The sequence below is a fragment of the Amblyomma americanum genome, chromosome 11, assembly GCF_052857255.1.
Source record: "Amblyomma americanum isolate KBUSLIRL-KWMA chromosome 11, ASM5285725v1, whole genome shotgun sequence".
In the NCBI taxonomy this organism is placed as follows: domain Eukaryota; kingdom Metazoa; phylum Arthropoda; class Arachnida; order Ixodida; family Ixodidae; genus Amblyomma; species Amblyomma americanum.
In genome coordinates, this window is record NC_135507.1 from 120,142,686 (window position 1) to 120,162,384 (window position 19,699).

General features: G+C 49.0%; 1 protein-coding gene across 1 annotated transcript in view; it reads left to right on the forward strand.

The window, feature by feature from the left end:
* Positions 1 to 19,699, forward strand: part of LOC144111525 (protein O-mannosyl-transferase TMTC1-like) — a 311,970-nt gene that overhangs the window by 283,252 nt on the left and 9,019 nt on the right. Inside the window, exons 13-16 of the mRNA XM_077644851.1 lie at positions 7,153 to 7,288; positions 10,991 to 11,135; positions 13,183 to 13,320; positions 13,506 to 13,628. Of these exons, the coding sequence (XP_077500977.1) occupies positions 7,153 to 7,288; positions 10,991 to 11,135; positions 13,183 to 13,320; positions 13,506 to 13,628 (542 nt within the window). The remainder of the gene's footprint in view (positions 1 to 7,152; positions 7,289 to 10,990; positions 11,136 to 13,182; positions 13,321 to 13,505; positions 13,629 to 19,699) is intronic.

Below are 19,699 nucleotides of genomic sequence, written 5' to 3' on the forward strand. Positions count from 1 at the left end.
GATACGCTGGACCGGCTCTGCAATGCCAAGTATTTCTCATCGCTGGACCTGAAGAGGGGCTACTGGCAAAATGAGGTTGATCAAAGAGATCGCGAGAAGACCGCATTCATTACTCCGGATGGCCTTTTCGACTTCAAGGTCATGCCGTTCGGTCTCTGTTCCGTACCAGCGACTTTTCAGCGAGTAATGGTAGCGGTGCTGGCAGGCCTGGTGTATCTGGTGTATCTAGATGACGTCGTTGTCTTCGCCTCGAACTTTGAAGAGCACCTCAAAAGACTTCGAACAGTACTAGACGCCATCAAGTCGTCCGGCCTAGCTTTGAAAGCAGAGAAGAGCCACTTTGCCTGTGAAGAACTGCTGTTTTTTGGGCACATCGTTAGCAAAGAGTTAGTGCGCCCATAGCCGCAGAAAACAGCTGCAATTGAACAGTTTCCACCGCCGGCCGATAAGAAAGCTGTGCGCAGATTCCTCGGACTGTGCGCATATTTCCAACGATTTTCGAAAAACTTTTCGCGTTTCGCCGAGCCCCTGACCCAACTGACGAAGGCAGACGTGCCGTTTAAATGGGAAGCGCCGCAAGCAGAAGCCTTCAAGGAACTTCAGCGTCGTTTACAGTCCCCACCGATCCTTGCGCATTTTGATGAAAACGCCGATACTGAAGTTCATACCGACGCAAGCAGCGTGGGACTAGGCGCCGTTCTCGTTCAAAAAAGTGACGGGCTGGAGAAAATCATCGCATACGCTAGCCGTTCCCTTTCTAAGACCGGGGCTAACTATTCTACAACTGATACGGAATGCCTTGCCATCATCTGGTCTACGTCAAAATTGCGCTCCTACCTGTACTGCCGACCGTTCAAGGTGGTCAGCGATCACCACGGGCTGTGCTGGCTTGCCAATTTGAAGGACCCCTCTGGCCGACTCGCTCGATGGACTCTGCGTATCCAGGAGTTCGGCGTCACCGTCGTTTAAAAGTCCGGACGCAAGCACTCTGACGCCGATTGCCTCTCACGAGCCCCTGGAGATGCGCCGCCGCCGGACGACGACGAGGACGCCTTCCTGGGACCCATCAGCCCCAGCTTTTTTGCCCAGCAGGAACGCTCAGACCCCGACATAAAACGCCTCATCGAGTATTTGAAAGGCAAGGTATCTTCACCCCTCGCCTCATTCAAACGAGGGCTTTCTTACTTCTGTGTACATGATGATGTCCTCGTGAAAAAGAACCTGACTGCGAATAAAACATCCTGCCTCTTTGTTGTACCTGCAAGTCTCCGCAAAGAAGTTCTACAGGCTTCACACGACCAGCCGACAGCTGGACATCTTGGGTTTTCTCGCACTCTTCACTGCATTCAAGACAAGTATTACTGGCCCCGACTGTCTGCCGATGTCGCACGTTACATTGATGCGAATATAAACTGCGCGAACTCGATGGGACAAGGAGAGACACAAAGACGCACACACGAAACGCAGAAGTTTCGACTTAGCTTCTTTTTCGACAACATTTCGCTTATAAAAGTAAACAGCATGACGAAGAAGGGGCATGCGCAGCAAAAAAGGAACAGCGAGCGCTGGGCGACGACAGTATCAAGAGAGCCACATGTGATTACGACCCCCGGAAAGCCCGGATATGACCATGTAAGAAATCAATCTCTTTTCTTGATAGAGAAATCGAAGGCGAACTACCACTGTGGTCACCATTTTTTGAGATGAAGAACGCCTCGATAACTTCTCTTTCGGTTTTTGATTTCCGCGTTGTTGTTTTTTTTTTTTTTGGTGCCATGCAAACTGGAAAAAATGTGTCCTTTATTGACCAGAATAAAAAAAAAACCACCACTTGCAGGAAGGACCACCAGACCAAGTTCACTAAGTACATTTCAAAAGTAATCTACAAAATTCCTCGTTCGTGCGGACGGGCCTATATGTGTCAAACGGGCTGTTGTTTTAATGAGCGCTCTGTGGAGCACACGTGGTCCCTACGCACCGGCACAGGCAGTAATCTACCCCTGAGCTGGAAGAACTGGGACAGCAGAACCGGTTGTCCTTATCTGGAAGGGACAAAATTCCTTGCTCAGGAAAAAACAAAAACAGAAAGGGAGGTTATCGAGGCTTACATAGTCTTTAAAACGGGTTACAACTGTGTTAGCTCGCCTTCGATTTCTATATCAAGAAAGGAGATTGATTTCTTAGATAGTCATATCCGGGCTTTCCGGGGGTCCTAATCACATGTGGCTCTCTTGATACTGCCGTCGCTCTGCGCTCGCTGTTCCTTTTCTGCTGCGCATGTACGTTGATTGTCATGCTGTTTGCCTTTATAAGAGCCCTGTGTTCGAAAAAGAAAATAAGTTGCAAGTTCTGCGCTTTGTGTGTGCGTCTTTGTGTCTTGCCTTGTCCCGTCGACTTCGCGCAGTGTTTATTCGCATCAACTATGAACCGACCAGCCCAACTTCACCTCATACAGCACATTATGTGAAAACCTGCCGAGATTTTCAGCGGCGAAGCACCCCTCCCACCCGACCAGCATGATTTCTGAAGTCTAATAAACCGCCCTCAAGGCTTTTTTAGCAGATATGCGTGGACTTGCTTGGTCTTTTCCCAAAGTCAACGTCTGGGAATAAGTGGATCATCATAGCGACCGACTACATGACCCATTACGCTGAGGCAAAAGCCCTCCCGTACGGAACAGCAGCAGAAGTTGCCAAATTTTTCGTGAAGTGCATTCTCCTGCGACATGGCACCCTCGATGTGCTCATCACGGACAGAAAAATAGCATTCACGGCGGAACTGACGCAAGCCATCCTGCGTTACAGCCAAACCAGCCACCGCAGGACAACTACATACCATCCGCAGACCAACGGGCTGACCGAGCGCCTAAACAAAACCATAGCCGACATGCTCGCTATATATGTCGATGCCGAACACAAGACCTGGGACGTTATCCTGCCTAACGTCGTCTTCTACAACACCGCAGTGCTGGAGACCACACAGATGACGCCTTTTAGGCTCGTCCATGGCAGGGAGGCCAAGACCACGCTAGACGTCATGCTGCCCAACATTACAGAAGAAGAGAACGTCGATGTCGCCGCCTACCTTCAACGCGCAGAAGCAGCGCGAAGGCTTGCCCGATTACTAATCAAAGACCAGCAGCGGACCGACGCCAGACGCTACAACCTACGAAGACGCAATGCGGAATACAAGCCAGGAGATTGAGTCTGGGTTTGGACGCCCATTCGCTACCGCGGATTGAGTGAAAAGCTTTTTGCGCCGCTATTTCGGCCCATAGAAGGTTCTTCGTCGGCTAGGTGAACTGAATTATGATTAGTCATCTCTGGCGTTATGATTGAATTCCAGCGACTCTGCGTACGATCAGAATTTGTCCATGTTGTCCGTCTGAAGCTCTATTATAAACGCTAACTGTTAAGAACGCAGCGTCTCTAGACTCGGTGTATATTTTTCCCAATCCATTTTGTTTCCCGTCTTATGTTTTAAAGCACAAGCTGATGGGCGAGTTGGTTATTCATAGTTTGATTTGAAACAGCGCAAGGCCGAAAGCCAAAGAAGAGAGCCGTGTCGTCCGTTTCTTTCTCGGCTCTCTTCTTTGGCTTTCGGCCTTGCGCTGTTTCAAATCAAACTATGTTTTAAAGCATCGAGTGGATGCTTCTTTGAGGGAAGAGTTTTGCCGCGAATCTTTCCAGTGTTTGTTCATTCTTTAAAGCTGCCGGCACGCCGCTTTATCGCTTTAGTTTGCGATGAGAAACGCGACCAGATTTATCTGGATTGATCGCACCCAGGCGAAGCTGATTCTACGTTGTTCGAGAATGTTCTAGTAACTTTGTACGCTTTATCTCGAAAGTTCGCTATCAGCTTTAAATTGAGCACGGCCGACAGCGGTGGGCATTCTGTTCGACGACCGCCGAGCAGGTTTGTCGCTACGCCGCCGCCGAGTGATTCAGTGGGCGCAAGTCAGCTAAAATAAAGAGTTTTCTTTAGACACAATTTTCGCGGTCGTTCTGCTCCCCGGATTGCAGTCACCACCACGTGAGATATACACAGTCGCACGGATCCGTGGTGATGATACAGATGATCAATGTGCGTAGAACATTAGACGAACCACCTACACGGGAGAATCACATGGACTGGCGCCAGTCCTTGTGATTCTCCCGTGTGCGTGGTTCGTCTAATGTTTTGCGCACATTGATCATCTGTATTATCACCATGCGCCAACTAGGCCCAACCGAAGTGTTATTGAAGCTCTTCCGTGGCTTTGTGAAGCACCAAGCAGCGCCCGCGCTTATATTTAGGCGAACGTGAGTGACGTGCTTATGCTCAGCTGTCGGGGGAAGTGAGTGCGCCTTGAAGCCTATATTGTGTGAGGCAGGGCTCGGCGAGCTCTATTCCCACTCGCCAGAATGGCGGCCACTCCTTCGAAGACTAACATGAGCCTTGATTATGTATATGTACAGGAAGACGAAGGTCGCGCGCTATGCTTACAGTTGTTTCGGTATGCGCTGAGCGTCTTTCTTTGTTATGCGTTCTCTCTTCCTTTCGAGCGCCAGTTCGTAGCCTCCCCCGCACATGCCACTATCGCACTCACACGTGCGTGTCCGCGTTTCTCTTTTCGAGTGTGATAAAATGTCTGTGCATATGCTGAAACATCGAACAGGACGCATACATTCCTGCGTGCGTAATACGAATCATACCGGTAATTTTGTTATTTAAGATTACGATATAACTGCCTAGCACTTCTTACACGCGGAGAACCTGCAGGCGTTTACAGGGTACGCAAACTGAAATCCAGTTTTTTTTCTTTTATACCGTTAATAAGACCGTATTGCTATGGAGGCTAACTGGTGGTGTTCTCGTGTTGTCGAAAGGAATGAGGATGAGAACTGTTGAGATATTTGGGCGGATCAATAGAAAGAAACGGCAACCTACTTTCCGATCAGCCGTGAAAGCCACCAGCGAAAACGTAATCGGTAAATGTATTTTCATTGCCGCTTGCAAGAGGGAAGCAGCTTGGGACAAGGCTTGCTTGGGCGCCCACTAGAAAGACCTTGGTCTGCACAGCGCTGCGCATCACTTCGAGAACTGCCACAAGTGAGCAGTCCCTTCGCGAATTCAAAATGGAAGATTGAGAGGGCGGAGCTTGTGCTGTGGCGAGCGGGACTCGAAAAGTATTTGGTGATAAGAGCGTCCAGATGGTCGATATCAGGGCGGTTCGTAAGGTTATCTTTCATACAGCGTGTTCAAAATTAAGATTTTACTGATTTTTTTAATGTTAAACGACGTATGCTGATGCCGCTTTTTGACATTGGTAATGCGGCCAGGCGGACACAAATTTGGGTAATAATTTTTCCCCTAAGTTCAGTAATCAACTAAAATTCATTAATTAATTTTTGATTCGCTGAAGTTATCGATCATGTTTATATTGAGAACTTGGAGCCAGTTGCTTTCGAGGGCTAATCCATTTTGTACAATTTTGGTAACGCGCCCGTGAGATGCGCACGCCTAAATTTCGCCCCAGTTCGTATAATTACGCATGCATGCGAGACAGCCGCTCTCAACGTGAAACATCTCCCTCGTGCGACACAGCTGTTGCGTATGGCACGCCGTCTTGAAGAGTGTGCAGCTAGTGGCGACGCAGATGACTTTTCGTTCTGGGCCCGCGTTGTCCTTCTCGGCGATCGAAGCCAATGAACTGTTGGGTCGGCGACAAGGGAGAGCTATTTCTAAAAGCGATCGCTTCTACAGCCGGTAGAAAGACGCGATGCCGCTCGCTGCACACTCTTGCAAGGCGGAGTGCCATACGCAACAGCTGCGTCACACGAGGGAGGTGATTCACTCTTATAGCCGCTGTGTCGCATGCGTAATTAGACGAACTTGGACGAAATTTTAAACGTCCGCATCTCAGGACACAGACGCGTTACTACAATGGTACAAAATAGAAAAGCCCTCGAAAGCAACTGCCTCCAATTTCTAAATACAAACTTACACGCTAACTTCAGTCAATAAAAGCTAATAAAATGAATTTGCGTTAATTACTCAATTTATGGGGCAATTATTAACCCGATTTGTGTCCGCCTGGCCACTTTACCAACGTTCGAAGCGGCATTAGCGTACTGCGCTTCACGTTTTTTTTCAAAAATCAGCAAAGTCTCATTTTGAACACACTGTATAGATGTAAATATTTGGGCAACAATCGTTGGTGGAAAGGTTGCACAAATGAGGGTGCAAGGAAGGTTATGAAAAGCACGAGTAAAGTATGAGTACAGTAAGAGCACAGCACTGCGGCTTGTGAAAAGCTTGGGGAAGGGTAGAGGTATTATTTATTAACAGATTTAGTTGGTTTTTTTTAAATAGTGATTATGCTAGGGATGGTCTTGAGAAATTGATGCAAATGTGCCATTTTTTTTTTCAAAAGGTGCATAAATTCGGCTGCCGCACTGTATGCTGCTGGGTGCTACGCTATCGTGGATTAGTTTGCGCCATTTACTCAAACGGCGCCTGGTTTGAGCTTCGGTGAAGCTATTAGTTAGGGAGGGAGTGGTGCCTCGCTCGCTTTACGTTCTCCTCGACGCATTCACTGAGTCGGCTTACTTGGGTTGTGAAAAGTTTCTTTGTTCCTGTTATAGTATTGTAAGGGGATGAGCATAGAAGCGAATGCCGGAACGGGTCACCGACGTGCCCTAACGAGGGCGCGGGAAGAGCGCCCCGTAAAACGACAGCACACGTTGCTGGCGGGAGTCAGACTGGCTCCTCTCCTTGAAAAGCGGGGGTGCGTTTATTATCTTCTCCCTCTCCCTTTTTCCCCGTGCAGCTGGGTGCCGCTGAGAAGGCGCCTGCGGTGTCCTTGGCGTCTGCTGCCTTGGGGAATCGTCACAGTTCCCTAGACGCGTATTTATTACTTTGTTCCATGCAGAGACACATTCCCTCATCTCAAAGCGACACAGAATAAGGCCAGCCGATGTTGGGCTCTTCAGCTATTTCAGTACCACGTATGTAATCACCAGCAGGCAAGAGGTCAGTGAAGGCGTGGCAAAGCAGGCTTTCTATCGTTTCTGCTTTTGCTTCAGTTGACCGGCGTTCGTTAGAAAAAGGAGCGCCACTAGAAATTCCGAGTCGACTTTCCTTCAGGGCAGTGCCGTTCTGACTGCGCAGGACGCATGGAGGAGGCCATGACGCAGTACCAGCGGGCCCTCGATCTCCAGCCCAACCACACGGTGGCCCTGCTGAACGCCGCCAGGAGTCTTCGTAGCATGAAACTCAACAGGCAGGCAGAGAGCCTGTACAAACGGTACTCACTCCTCTCGGCATTTCCAGGTTGACACAGTAGAACCAATAAATTCAGAAACAGCTGGTCCTCTCAGATAGAGTGACCTAGGAAGTTGGCAGCGCCATCAGATAGGCACAAGTGCGCAGTGAAGGGGACAGCAATCTAAAATACGAATAGCGTTATCTTGTCTCGGGCGACTAACCAGACCCGCGTGATATCATATAGTGCTACTTCTAACGTGATTTGCCTGCACTTTGTTGTATTTCCGCCGTGTGTAAATTGTCGTAGATTTTATGGCGGTTCCCTTCTTACTTTCTTCCTTTCCTTCTTTCTTTCTTTCTTTCTTTCCTACTTTCTTTCTTTCTTTCTTCCTTTCTCTCTCTCTTCCTTTCTTTCCTTCTTTCTTTTCTGCTTTCTTCTTTCCTTTCTTTCTTTCTTACTTCCTTTCTTTCTTTAAACACATTCTTCTTGTTTGTGTAGCGTTCGTGTTCGTGGTGCCTTCCTCCTGTGGTAGCCTTTTTTGCACAACCTTTTTATCCAAGTATGTGTCACCAGCTAGCCCAGCAACAAGTGTTATTAAAAACATTCGGTTAGAGAAATGCCTTGGGCGATACGACAGAAGGCTTGCCTGACGGGGGCCGCGCCTCCCTTGGCTGCTGTGCACATGCAACCGTGTAATTCAATTGAATGATGCAGTGAAAGAAGCACAGTAACACATCATGGTAAATTAGGACATGACACATGAGTACAGACATCATCATCATCAGCCTGTCCACGCCCACTGTAGGGAAGTCCTCTCCCATGTCTCTCCAATTAACCCTGTCCTTTACCAGCGGCGCCCACCCTATGCCTGCAAGCTTCCTAATCTCATCCGGCCACCTAACCTTCTGCCGTCCCCTCTTACGCTTGCCTTCGCTTGGCATAAACTCCGTTACCCTTAAGGACCAGCAGTTATCTTGCCATCGCAGTACTTTCCCTGCCCAGGCCCATTTATTCATCTTGATTTCGACTAGGATGTCATTAACCCGCGTCTCTTCCCTCACTCACTCTGGCCGCTTCCGGTGTCTTAAAGTTACAGCTATCATTTTCCTTTCCCTAGCTCGCTGCGTTGCCCTGAAATTTAGGTGCTCTTTTCGTTAGCCTCCACGTTCCTGCCCCCGTAGGTGAGTGCCAGTAAGATACTGCTGTTGTATCTTTAAACAATAAGTTGGGTAAAAGTTACATAAGTCATCTGAGTGCACGTGTTTAAGATTTTCAAAGTTCAGGTAAAGACCGTGACTGGGAAGAGAAAACCACCAAATCAGCCCAGAACTGGCGTTTTAGTTTTTCTAAGGAAATAATTAGCGGCGGTACCACTATTGCGGAGCAAAGTTAGAGAGCTAAAGCTGTGGTGCATCGGGCAAGTAGACGCCGCTTGGCGCCTGTAACGTTGAGTGCGTTCCGCACACTGGATAGGCAGCCCGCCCACCTTGCCACCCTGGCAGGTGGCAGTTAATGGCTGATCGAGAGAGGTTGGTCACCCAATGAACGCTACGGCCTACTGCTGCAGTGCAGCGTGTCTGGCACAACGTTGTCAGCGCTAATGCAAGCAGGCCCCATCCCTATCTCTCACCACCGCCACGTACCTCAAAGCGCGATTGAGCGGCCCACTGACCCAGGGAGCCAGTTATGCGTCCTTCCTTTCCTCAATATCAACGGAGTTGAGGGATTGACGTTGCAGCGCCAGCGCCTATGAACACAATGAATGCCGACAGCCTAGAGAAACACAGGCGAGCGCTCGGTTTCGGAAGCGGCGGCTGAGCAACGTGATAGCTGTCACGCGGTTTCTCCTCGGTTCAAGGTCAAACTCGCGCACACTGCGAAGAAGGTACGGAGGAGAGTAGTAAAGCTTGGGCTTCAAAAAGAAATGCCCGTACTAAGACTGGAGACCAGAGGACGATGATGATGCCGGGGCCTATTGTTATCTCACGAACAGCTTCACCTTGAAACGAACCTAAGAGACATCAGTTGGAAGGAAAGAATGCGTATTTAGTGAGCCGAGCGTGGGCATGGATGAGTTACTTAACCCTCCGTGCTATGCGCATCGACTTTGAAATTTCCATCGTTTTGCTGGGAACCATAATGCACGAGACGGGGTGCGGTGTAACAACGGTGCTTTATCGCGCACAAATCTACATTTCAATGTTACAACATGCGAGTGAGAATGAAGAGACCGTGTGGTACGAGTGGCGAGGATGTAAAGACACACACCCACCCACCCGCGCGCGCGCGCGCGCGCGCACACGCACATACACACGCACGCACACACGCACGCACGCACACACACACACACACACACACACACACACACACACACACACACACACACACACACACACACACACACACACACACACACACACACACACACACACACACACACACACACACACACACACACACACGCACGCACGCACGCACGCACGCACGCACGCACCAGGTGTTTTAGGGAAGCCGGGCACTAATAAAAAATAGTTTTTCTGGTAAAGAGGTTTTCGCGGCATAGTGACACCAGTCTCGGCAGACGTCTAAAAACAGACGAATTATGTGTTAACTTGATCAACTAAATTCTCATAGTTAACTTTTTAGCTATTGCCGATAGGCACTTGGCTGCAATAACAGTATTGTAGCCGGCTGTCAGTAATAGCCATATCAGTTTTTATAACTTCGAAAGCACGATTACCCTCTGCGCTGTGGCTCGACAAAATTTGGCTTTTTGACTGGTTACGTGCACAAGAAAGAATGCTTTGTCTGCATAATTTCCGAAAGCCCGTATATTTTGGTATTATGTAGACAAATTTTGTTGAGGCGCAGTGCCGAGGATGATTGCATTCTGGGAAGTCTAAAAGATGATATTGCTAATACTATCGCCGGGATAGAAATTTCGAATTTAAAACCCTTGCGTAATTGTGATAGTTAAAAAGTTAATTATCAGAAATTTGTTAGCCTGCTTACAAGTTAAGACAATTCACTGGCTATCCAGTGTTCGCCAGTCCGGTAATACTACTCTGCAAAAGCCATATTTTCATTACACTTTTACTTACAAATTACATAGTCTTCCCTGAAACACCTGGTATGTATATGGAAATTGGCTAGAAGTAATATAAACATCAGCTAAAGCTGAAAATTTGGCCGCCGCCGCTGTATGTTAGTTGATAGAGCACCGTATGCGATCTTCAGAGGACGTTGGCTCGAGTCTCAGCGAGTGCATGTGGTTTTTTTTTGTTTCCTTTGTGTGTGCGTGCGCATGCACCTAAGTAGCATTCGGTAAGAGCGAGAAGCAGCAGTTTACTCTCAATGTTTCGGCTGCCGCCTTCAGCCGTCACGTCAACGACGCGTTTGCAATAAGCATCTGTTTGGAGCCCGTGCCCTCTGCTTTTAGATCTATAGTGCGTGCTTTACACATGGTTGAAGCAATTAAGTTCTCTTGGTGTGTAGCGTGGCTTGAATGCCAGCGAAAAGTCGTGAGATGTTATTTGGGCCGCACATAAAATGAGGACCACAGGCAACCGACGATGTTTTGAGGGAAGGGAGCATAATCCAAGGGGTGACAAACTTGGCCAAGACCAGGGCAGGGTAGCGGCGGTTCCAGCAGGACAGAGATCAATGGCGGAGTATACCGTTTTGCGAGTGGCCGCAGCATGGTTGGAGGGGATGGCTGTTGTGACAACGGTTTCGCCCCAGGGCACTGGCGGTGGAGCCACATCCGCAGGTGATGGACAACCTGGCCGTCTTCTACATCAACGCTGGCCGCCTGGACGAAGCACGGGACCTGTACGAGGAAGCGCAGCGTCTTTTCCCGCACCACCTCGACACCAGAGTGCACCACGTAAGCGTTGCCGCAGCGGTTGTGCGGTTCGGTGACGCCTGAAGTCATTACCGACAGTAATAAAGAGGTTTTATGAGGCGGGAAGAAATGTTTCGCACCCTTCTGCTGCTCGGCGGTCTGTTGTTAGCCAATACACCTTTGAGAGTGGGAGTTCAACCTTGCTAACCTTACCAACACCACGAAAAATATGATTCTACTCGAACGCCGTTTCTCAAAACCGAGAGTCTGATTATTTTTGCTATAAATTGTGCTGCGCAAGAGATAACTTAACTAAGGTTTGGCTTAATTTATGGGGGTTTAACGACTCAAAGCGACTGAGGCTATGAGGGACGCCGTGGTGATGGTCTCCGGAAATTTAGAACACTTGGGGTTCTTTAACGTGCACTAAAATCGCACAATAGACGGTACTCTATAATTTCGCCGCCATCGAATTTCGACCGCCGCGGCCGGGATCGAACCCGCGTCTTTCGGGTCAGCAGCCGAGCGCCATTACCACTGAGCCACCACGGCGGCTAACTTAACTAAGATATTTTGTTTACGCGCATTGAAGGCAAGGAATTGTGTGTTTGCTGAAGTTATGCGGCAACCTGTTCAGTCTACATGTGTGAAAAATGTACTGTAGAAAGGGTGCTCTAGACTTCCTTGCTAGCGCGTTTCCTGCTGTGTGGCACAAAGCCAGGAAAGCGAGTTTTAAAACTTTGTTCGCTTGTTTCATCGGCATTCATTTTTTCTATATTCGTGCACAGACTAAAAGGGCCTGAGAACTCTAATGATGCCACCCATGGTCACAGATTTCCCTCCTACCTTCCTGGTCGCCTTCGCTACATTTTGGCTGAAGAAGTCTTTCAGTGCTCGCAGTGGTCTCAGCATTAATGAGTCTTCGTTTCTGGTATTTAGAAATCATGGTTACAGGACCATTACATGGTAGTTTTGACGTTTGATCTCTGTAATTTTCGAAATCAGCTTGAATAATTCAGTAAAATTCAAAATTTTCTGACAATCGATACTTTACGATACGCACCTCGCACGCGGGCATTGCATTTCACATACTGACCACCCTGACTCGGCTCCGATCAGGCCCCTACCGACGAATGTCATCAGTCTCTTCCGTAGAACAACCGGCCGCTGTTGCTCAGTGGTTTTTAGTTTAGGCTGCTCATGCCAATGTCTGAGGACCGAATCGCAGCCGCATTTCGATGATGGGTGAATGCGAAAACGCCCATCTGCTGGGCTGTTTTTGCGCAGGTTAAAAATTCCAAAAGTAGTCCACACTGATCCCAAGGTGTCCACTACAGCCTCCCTCACAGCGTATGAATCACTACGAAAATGTAAACAGCCCCTACCAGTAACAGTTTTCGTGCACCAGCCTTAGATTGCAATGGTATTCGGCCTTGAGTGTCCACCATCAATCACCCCAGAATCTTCAAGTCATCTCTTGAAAAAGAGTCTGATATCGTGTTAACGCCATATATGTCGTTCGTCTGCTCCTCAAACAATGGCCGTCGACAAACAAAAATGGCCCTCGAGTAGCGCTCGTGGTGTTCGACTCATTTATTGTGTCTTCGTACTCTGCTGCTACAGTATATTTCAAACTCTTAACCAACAAGCGCCAAAAGCCACACTACCGAGAAACTGACATGAATAAAAAAACAAACGCTTGAATACGAAACATAAGGCCAAGTGTTCTGTAGGAATTCCGGCAAGCACTTATAGTCTGGGGAAGCAATCTTAATGCATGATTTTCTTTCAGTTCATTAAGGCCCGTTTGTTCATTAGAAGGCTGTTTTGGGTATTCAGAGCATTATTTGTAAATGTAAGCGCTTCAAACTATTTAGTACACTTTTATAGGCTTGGAGAATAAATCAAAATGCCCAACCTTATCAAGCTAATTTTAATTATATTAATTAAAAGAACGCGAGGAACATCCTATTATTCCGCAGAACTCTCTAGTCCTAACACTTAAAATTCCGCTTAAAATTTGTGAGAAAAAATGCTTCGAATTGGGTGAGCATTAGTTCTAACGGTCGTCTCTGACTCCTCTTCCAAGGCGCAATTGCTCATTCGCCTCCGGAGCTTCCGTGCAGCCGAAGGCCTTCTCCTTGAAATCATCCACAGAAACGACACCCATCGAGAAGCCCTCCACACAGCGGCACTGCTATGCAACCACACCAACCGCACGGTCCAGGTGGGCTCTGAAATCACAAATGTGCTACTTTCGCTTCCACGATACGTTTGCGACGCAGCGTTAACCTGCTGGTCCTGCCTCTTTGACTGGTGCTTTGTCGGAATGGCAACTCGTTTATTTTTTGTCATCACTCGCCAGATACTTGTTACTGAGCAGTACTGCCTTGCTGTGTTGCCATCCCGCAGGCAATAGACTACATCCTGAAAGCTCTGAAGTTGTGCTCCGTGGATGACAGCTCGTGCGCGAGGATTCACAGTGATCACGGCGACATCTTGAAGGACTTGGGGGACCTCAACTTGTCGGCGCAGGTAATATATGCTGCCGATGGTCCGCCATGATGGTGTGCTGCGGTTAGATAAATTGTATGTTAATGCATCAAATTTCAAGACTTAAGCGGGGCCTTTCCGGCTGTTCAGTTTTCTATTTGAATTTTGATCGCGTACAGTAACGCCGAGCGGTGAGTTGCAGTTGCACGTTTTCGTGCACAAGTGGTTTTGACCGATCCGCGATCATCTGTGCCGTATTCTACTTTTGTCCGCGTTTTGTTTCGGGCTAAATATAGAAAACAGTGGAAGCAGCCGAAACAGCGCTTGTCTGTGTTGTCTTCTACTTTTTCTATCGTCTATTTCGCGCTTTACTGCCCACAATGAAATCTATACCGCACACACAAAAAATTTCGTATTAAAAAATTCGCCCAAGTCCGGCGTTTGAACCGGGGACCGCAACCTCAACGGGGTAGTCGCTATACCGAGTGAGCTAGCCGGGATGGCTAGCATATTGTCATGGACTAGAAGACGACAAAGCGGGCAGCGGCGCGGCACGGAGCACTCGCGCATGTGCCATTGTATGAGGGTAACAACAACAACAACACTCGCGCTAGGCCCACCGCCATTAGATCCTTCCATCGCCATCTATCATGTAGTCCTGTCCTCACCGGCTTGGCGTCACGTAACATTTGGTGTGAGGTGCGGGTCACTGATCTCCACCCTGGTTCTGGAGCTTCGGCGTCCTGCATCTGCCGTAGTCGTCGGTCCTGTGTTCCTGTCCGCACCGGCCGGCTGTGCCCCAGCCCGACAGACCAGAACCGACCACGCCGTTCACCCAAGCCCCGTCCAGAAGACACAACTTGACGACGCCGTAACTCGCACCTATGACCCCGTCGACCCTAGACGCCGCCAACACGTTCGAACACAGCCCCTGCCCATGCCGTTTGGTGTGTTCATGGGCCTCGGCCGTCGGCTCAAGGTTACCTACCTACTGCCCGGAAGCTTCCTGCACCAGCGCTCATCCTATGCTCATCTCTCTCGTCGTGACGGCAAGCCCCGCATCTTCTTCTCTTCTGTGTTCATCCCTCCTGTCAAGCCCATCGTCACAGCCTGCGTTTCATCTTCACTGCCGTTCTCCTAGTTCACGCGATCGGGACGATCGCTTGGCAGCCCCGGGTAGTGTCACCGACTATAGAACACGAAAAAGTGAGCAGTGGCGCGGCACGGAATGCTCGCGCTAGGCACACCGCCATTAAATCATTCCATCGCTACCTTTCATATAGTCCTGTCCTTACCGGCTTGCCGTCACGTAGCTTATGGTAGGGCGTGAGCGAAATGATGAATAACTCGAAATTTCTGTGAAAGCTGTATATCCTTCCATTTAAGCCGTAAGGCTACCCTTCGGTGGAAGCGAATGAGTAATATCCTTTTTATTACAAATTCACTCCACCTTGCGGGTTACCCTAAACATTCGACGAATAGCGTACTTACTGATTCATTCGTTGTCACCCTACCATATGCTTGCTGTCTCGATAAGCTCAGTCGGTAGAGCGACTGCCCCAGTGAGGCGATCCTCCTGTCTTCGAACACGGGGGAATTTTTGTTTACACACGAAACTTACATGAAAGATGTATGGCTATATGCTTGGGGGGGGGGGGGGGGGGGGGGGGGGACTCTAATGACTAATTGCTCCATTATGAGGGTGTATTTAGTGATGTACACTGCTGATCAGTGTAATGAAGGTGAAATATATGTTCCGTCCTAAAGAACTTGCTTTTGCGACAAGTCAAATAGATATTGATAAGCTTGGTGGCGTGACCGTGCAGTGCTGGTTCAGTAGTTTCACTATCCGTGCTTGAGGGACGGTGTTCTGTGTATTCTCCGTTTTTTTTTTTTCCATCCGTACAAACTTGCCTCCCATGCTGAGGCTCGGCTTCCGAGGAGTGTAATTCTTGACAAAAATACCGCTTTCACGCCATCTCGAGCAGACCGCGTATACTGCTGTGACTTTGAGGTGGTCCCGGAACGCTCGCCACTCGTTTTGCGACATAGCGTAGCCAGCTCTTTAGTCAGTAGCGAAGACTCCGAGTCAGGCGTCGGTGAGAACGACAAAAGGGATTTTATACATTATACATAACTTCACCAGCGAAAGAACGGGACACCAGGAGAAGAAGGAGACAGGACAACGCTGGACTGACAACTGAAGTTTAATCGAGAAACGTCCTGGGTCACCAAACGACGCATGCGTATCAGGCTCACAAAAACCCCTAAAAGACAAAAAAACAATGTGTCGAATCACCTAGGAGAGGATGCACGCACCATAATTGGCAAACAAAAAACAAACAAAAAGCACAAAAGCACAAAAAACACATAATTTGCCTGTCAACCTTGCACTCGTACACTTTTGCTCAGGAATCTAAATTCCTTGTCAGTGAGATATAAAGACGGTGCACTGACGCATGTGTCACTGCCTTGCAACCTAATATGGTAGGCCTCCAGGATTTCCCTCTCCTCCCTGTTTTTTCCTTTTCCGATGACTGACATGTTGTTAAAAGCTGGAACGCAGTCTTTGCAACTCCTGCAGTGACGTGGGAGATTATTCTGATCAGATAAATTTCTCAGGGAATTGTTATGTTCTCGTGCCCGGTCATTTACGCATCTGCCAATTTGGCCCGTGTACACTCTACCACATGATAGGGGTAACTTGTAAACGACACGAGTCGAACAAGCAACGAACTTGTTGGCATGCTTCACAGTGCAGCTCTTGGGCTTCCTCACTGGCCATCTCGATACGTGAACATAAACCAGACAGCTTACAGGGTGCTGAGAAAACTGCCGTCACGCCGTGCCGTTGTGCCACTTTCTTCAGGTGCCACTTTCTTATGTACAGAGCATTATACAGGACGAGATCGGCACAGGGGCCGAGAGCTAGCAGCAAACGCGACTGTGCTCGCACGGTGACGTCCGGCGAGGCTCCAACGCGTCACACATCACACTGCACTCGGGAGCGGCACACTCAGAACGGGCTCGGTAGAACGGAGTCCGGAGTCCTCTCCAGGCGGCAGCGCTGGCGCTTAAATAGCCCCGATAAACAGTCGTCACTCAAACGGACCAATAAAAATCCAGCACTTGACAGCCGTCCGAGAGGTCCAACCAGCGACCGCGCTGGCCGCCCGCTTCAAGTTTGCCGCGCGCGGTGACCCCAGGGGGAAAGGGGAACCGGCGCCTGGCTGTCTAGCAATTCGCTGCACGTTTGAACATGTCGCTCGCCGATGCTTCTCCATAGGACGCCGCTGCATGGCGGCGCAGCTTCTTTGCTTGTCAAGGGAGCGTTAGGGCGCGCTAGCCTTGCGGCGCAGCACCGGGCTTGTCCAAGGCTTTTCACAGGAGAAATTTTGCATCTTGTATATTTGGAATCCGGGCTGGTTGTCCGGGCACAACAATACTACACTTGGTGCGTTTGCAAATGCGTCTGTTGTGCCAATAAAACAATCTCACGCAGGACCGTATCACTAAGTGTATTTTTTTAACGCCTTGGGGATTGAACAAATTAATCGATAGTGTGATGCATAAATTGTGTTCATACATAGGGTGATAAATTTCCTGCAGCGTTACTAACAAAAAGCTTCGCATGTATACCGCAAACCTGTGGATAGATATCGCCTGCCTCCGCATTATGTTCCTCCAACTGACGATGCCTACTCCAGCACAACCGTGTACTTTAGCACGGCTCTGTTCGCACGATACCGATGTGCTGAATCGCACACCCGGAAAACTTTTATTCTTGGCACTTAAAGTGCTATAGCATACGAGCTGTACACGTCCACCGCGACTGGCCGCATTTGGCTGTGCACGAAACCACTATAACAAAGAAAACGTCATTTATGAAACAAAACTCGTTTTCTTACGGTGAACTTTCAACATAAAGACTAAATAACTACCAAACGCTGTTAAATGGAACAAAAAATTGGTGGTGGTTTAGCTCTGATTAAACCTGGAGTGACAGGATAGCTACAGCTGACCGAGCAGAACTTGTTCAGGTGAATTGCAAAGTCAGTCTTTCGCCGCTCCGTTTCGCTGGGCGCTCCTTCTTATTGTTCCCACTTGACACGACGCATGCGCGCAGCTGTGGCAGCTCGGTTTCGCCGGCGCGCCGCTGGTCACGTGGACGGTCACGTGACCAACCAGGTGATGAGCCACGTGATCAGCCGCGGCGCCGCGCCGCCGGCAGCTGCTCCACACCACGTGACCACCCACGTGACAGCGTGGTGGCTCAGCCACGGTGTGGCGGCGCAGCGTTGCCATAGCGCTCACAGCTGTGCGTATGCGCCGTGTCAAGGGGGACGAAGATGAAAAAGGAACGCCCAGCGAAACGGAGCGGCGAAAGACTGATTTTGCAATTCAACTGAGCAAGTTCCACTCGGCCAGCTGTAGCTATCGCGTCACTCCAGGTTTAACCAGAGCTAAACCACCACCAAAATTTTTCCGCCCTCCAGTTTTTAACGCGATTGTGTTAAAGGCCGTCTTTCACCAGAAAATCCGCTGTAGGCGTTGTGCGCGAAAAATCGCGGACATTACTCTGGCAGGTGGTGCATGGCCAAAGAGCAACCTACGAGGCAGGTGGGCCACCTAGGTCACGTGACCTGGCAGCGTCATCACAACCTGGCCAGCGGATAATGAGCAAACTGCCCATCGTGGCAGGTGGCAGTTACATTAATGATTGGTCGCTCGGGAAGAGCAACCTGGGTCGCACAAAGCCCACCGCTGGGAGCACCTGCCATGGCAGGCCAGTCGTGCGTCACTTAACCACTTAACCGGGGTATATTTTTTCTTTATTGCCTGGCTTTGGCTCATAACATTTAACCAAAAAAAAAACACTCAACAAAAACACACAAAACACTATGTACATAAGACACTGTCGTAATCAACCAGCATGAGTCTGGCTTCGTCATTCTAAAATTCACGAAGACTACAGAGCGGCTCTAACCGGGGTATATCTGAGACCATTTATTCGCACCCCCACCTCTTGGCTTATAAACCTGCCACGCCTGCCAAGGAGCTTTTAAGTGCTTATCGCTGGACCTTGCACAGATATAAGGTGTCCTTAACTATTATTAGTTACTTTTCGAGGTGGCGCAGTGGCTACCCATACAAAAATGTCCTATGGCCAGCTATAGAATTTTGGCCCAAATAGCTATAGACCTTTCCTATTTATGTCTATAGCTGTCTATACAGGCTGATATATTTTTCTGTAGAGAGCTTAAGACAATTGTATGGTTCCAAAGCTATAGCTTTAGTGGCATAGATTTTTCAATAGCTGGCAATGAGCACCTCTGTGGGTGCTTATAGACGTTCATAAAAGGCCATAGACGGACATAGCTTTTTCTATAGACGCCCATAGGACTTTTTTGTATGGGTAAGTCGTTACGCGACTGTGTTGGGCAGCTGCACGGGCTAGTAACCCGGCTTCGGAGACTGTCACCCAGGTTAGAGAATGAGTGCGAGAACGCCCGTGTACTATACGGGTATGCGTATACAGGGAAGCCTTGCGCAGGAGTCCACTGCGGAAATAGAACAACTGTGAGATAACATAATTAAAAACTAACAATACTCTACCTGTAACAGAATATAACTGATATAGAAAATAGAAAATAATGATAATCCAAGTGTAAAATAAGTCATCGATAGCAAAATAAACATTAATAATACGGCAAGTGTAAAATAAAATGTCTAATGTGATCGCTTACCGCGGCCACTAATGCACACGCGCAGATGGAGGTGAGGGGGAGGCATGCGGGCGGGTGAGTGGTGGAAGCTCGTACGTGGGAGACTGATTTTTTGCAGTTTGAATTTTTAAACGCACAACGTAAAGCCTGGACTCCCTGTACGCTAAAACTCACGCGAAGGCGACGGCGGCAAGCGACGAGCGACGCCGTCGCGCGAAGCAAAATGCATGTGTCGCTTGCCGGGTCGCTCGGATCTGCACCCACAGAAAATTTCGCTCGTCGCCCTGAAGTCCCCCACGCGACTGGCCAACCAGAGCCCCCCAAAGCCGTTTGCGGTTTGTCTACGGTTTCTCACGAGTGCATCTCACGAAACCCGCCCGTCGTCTT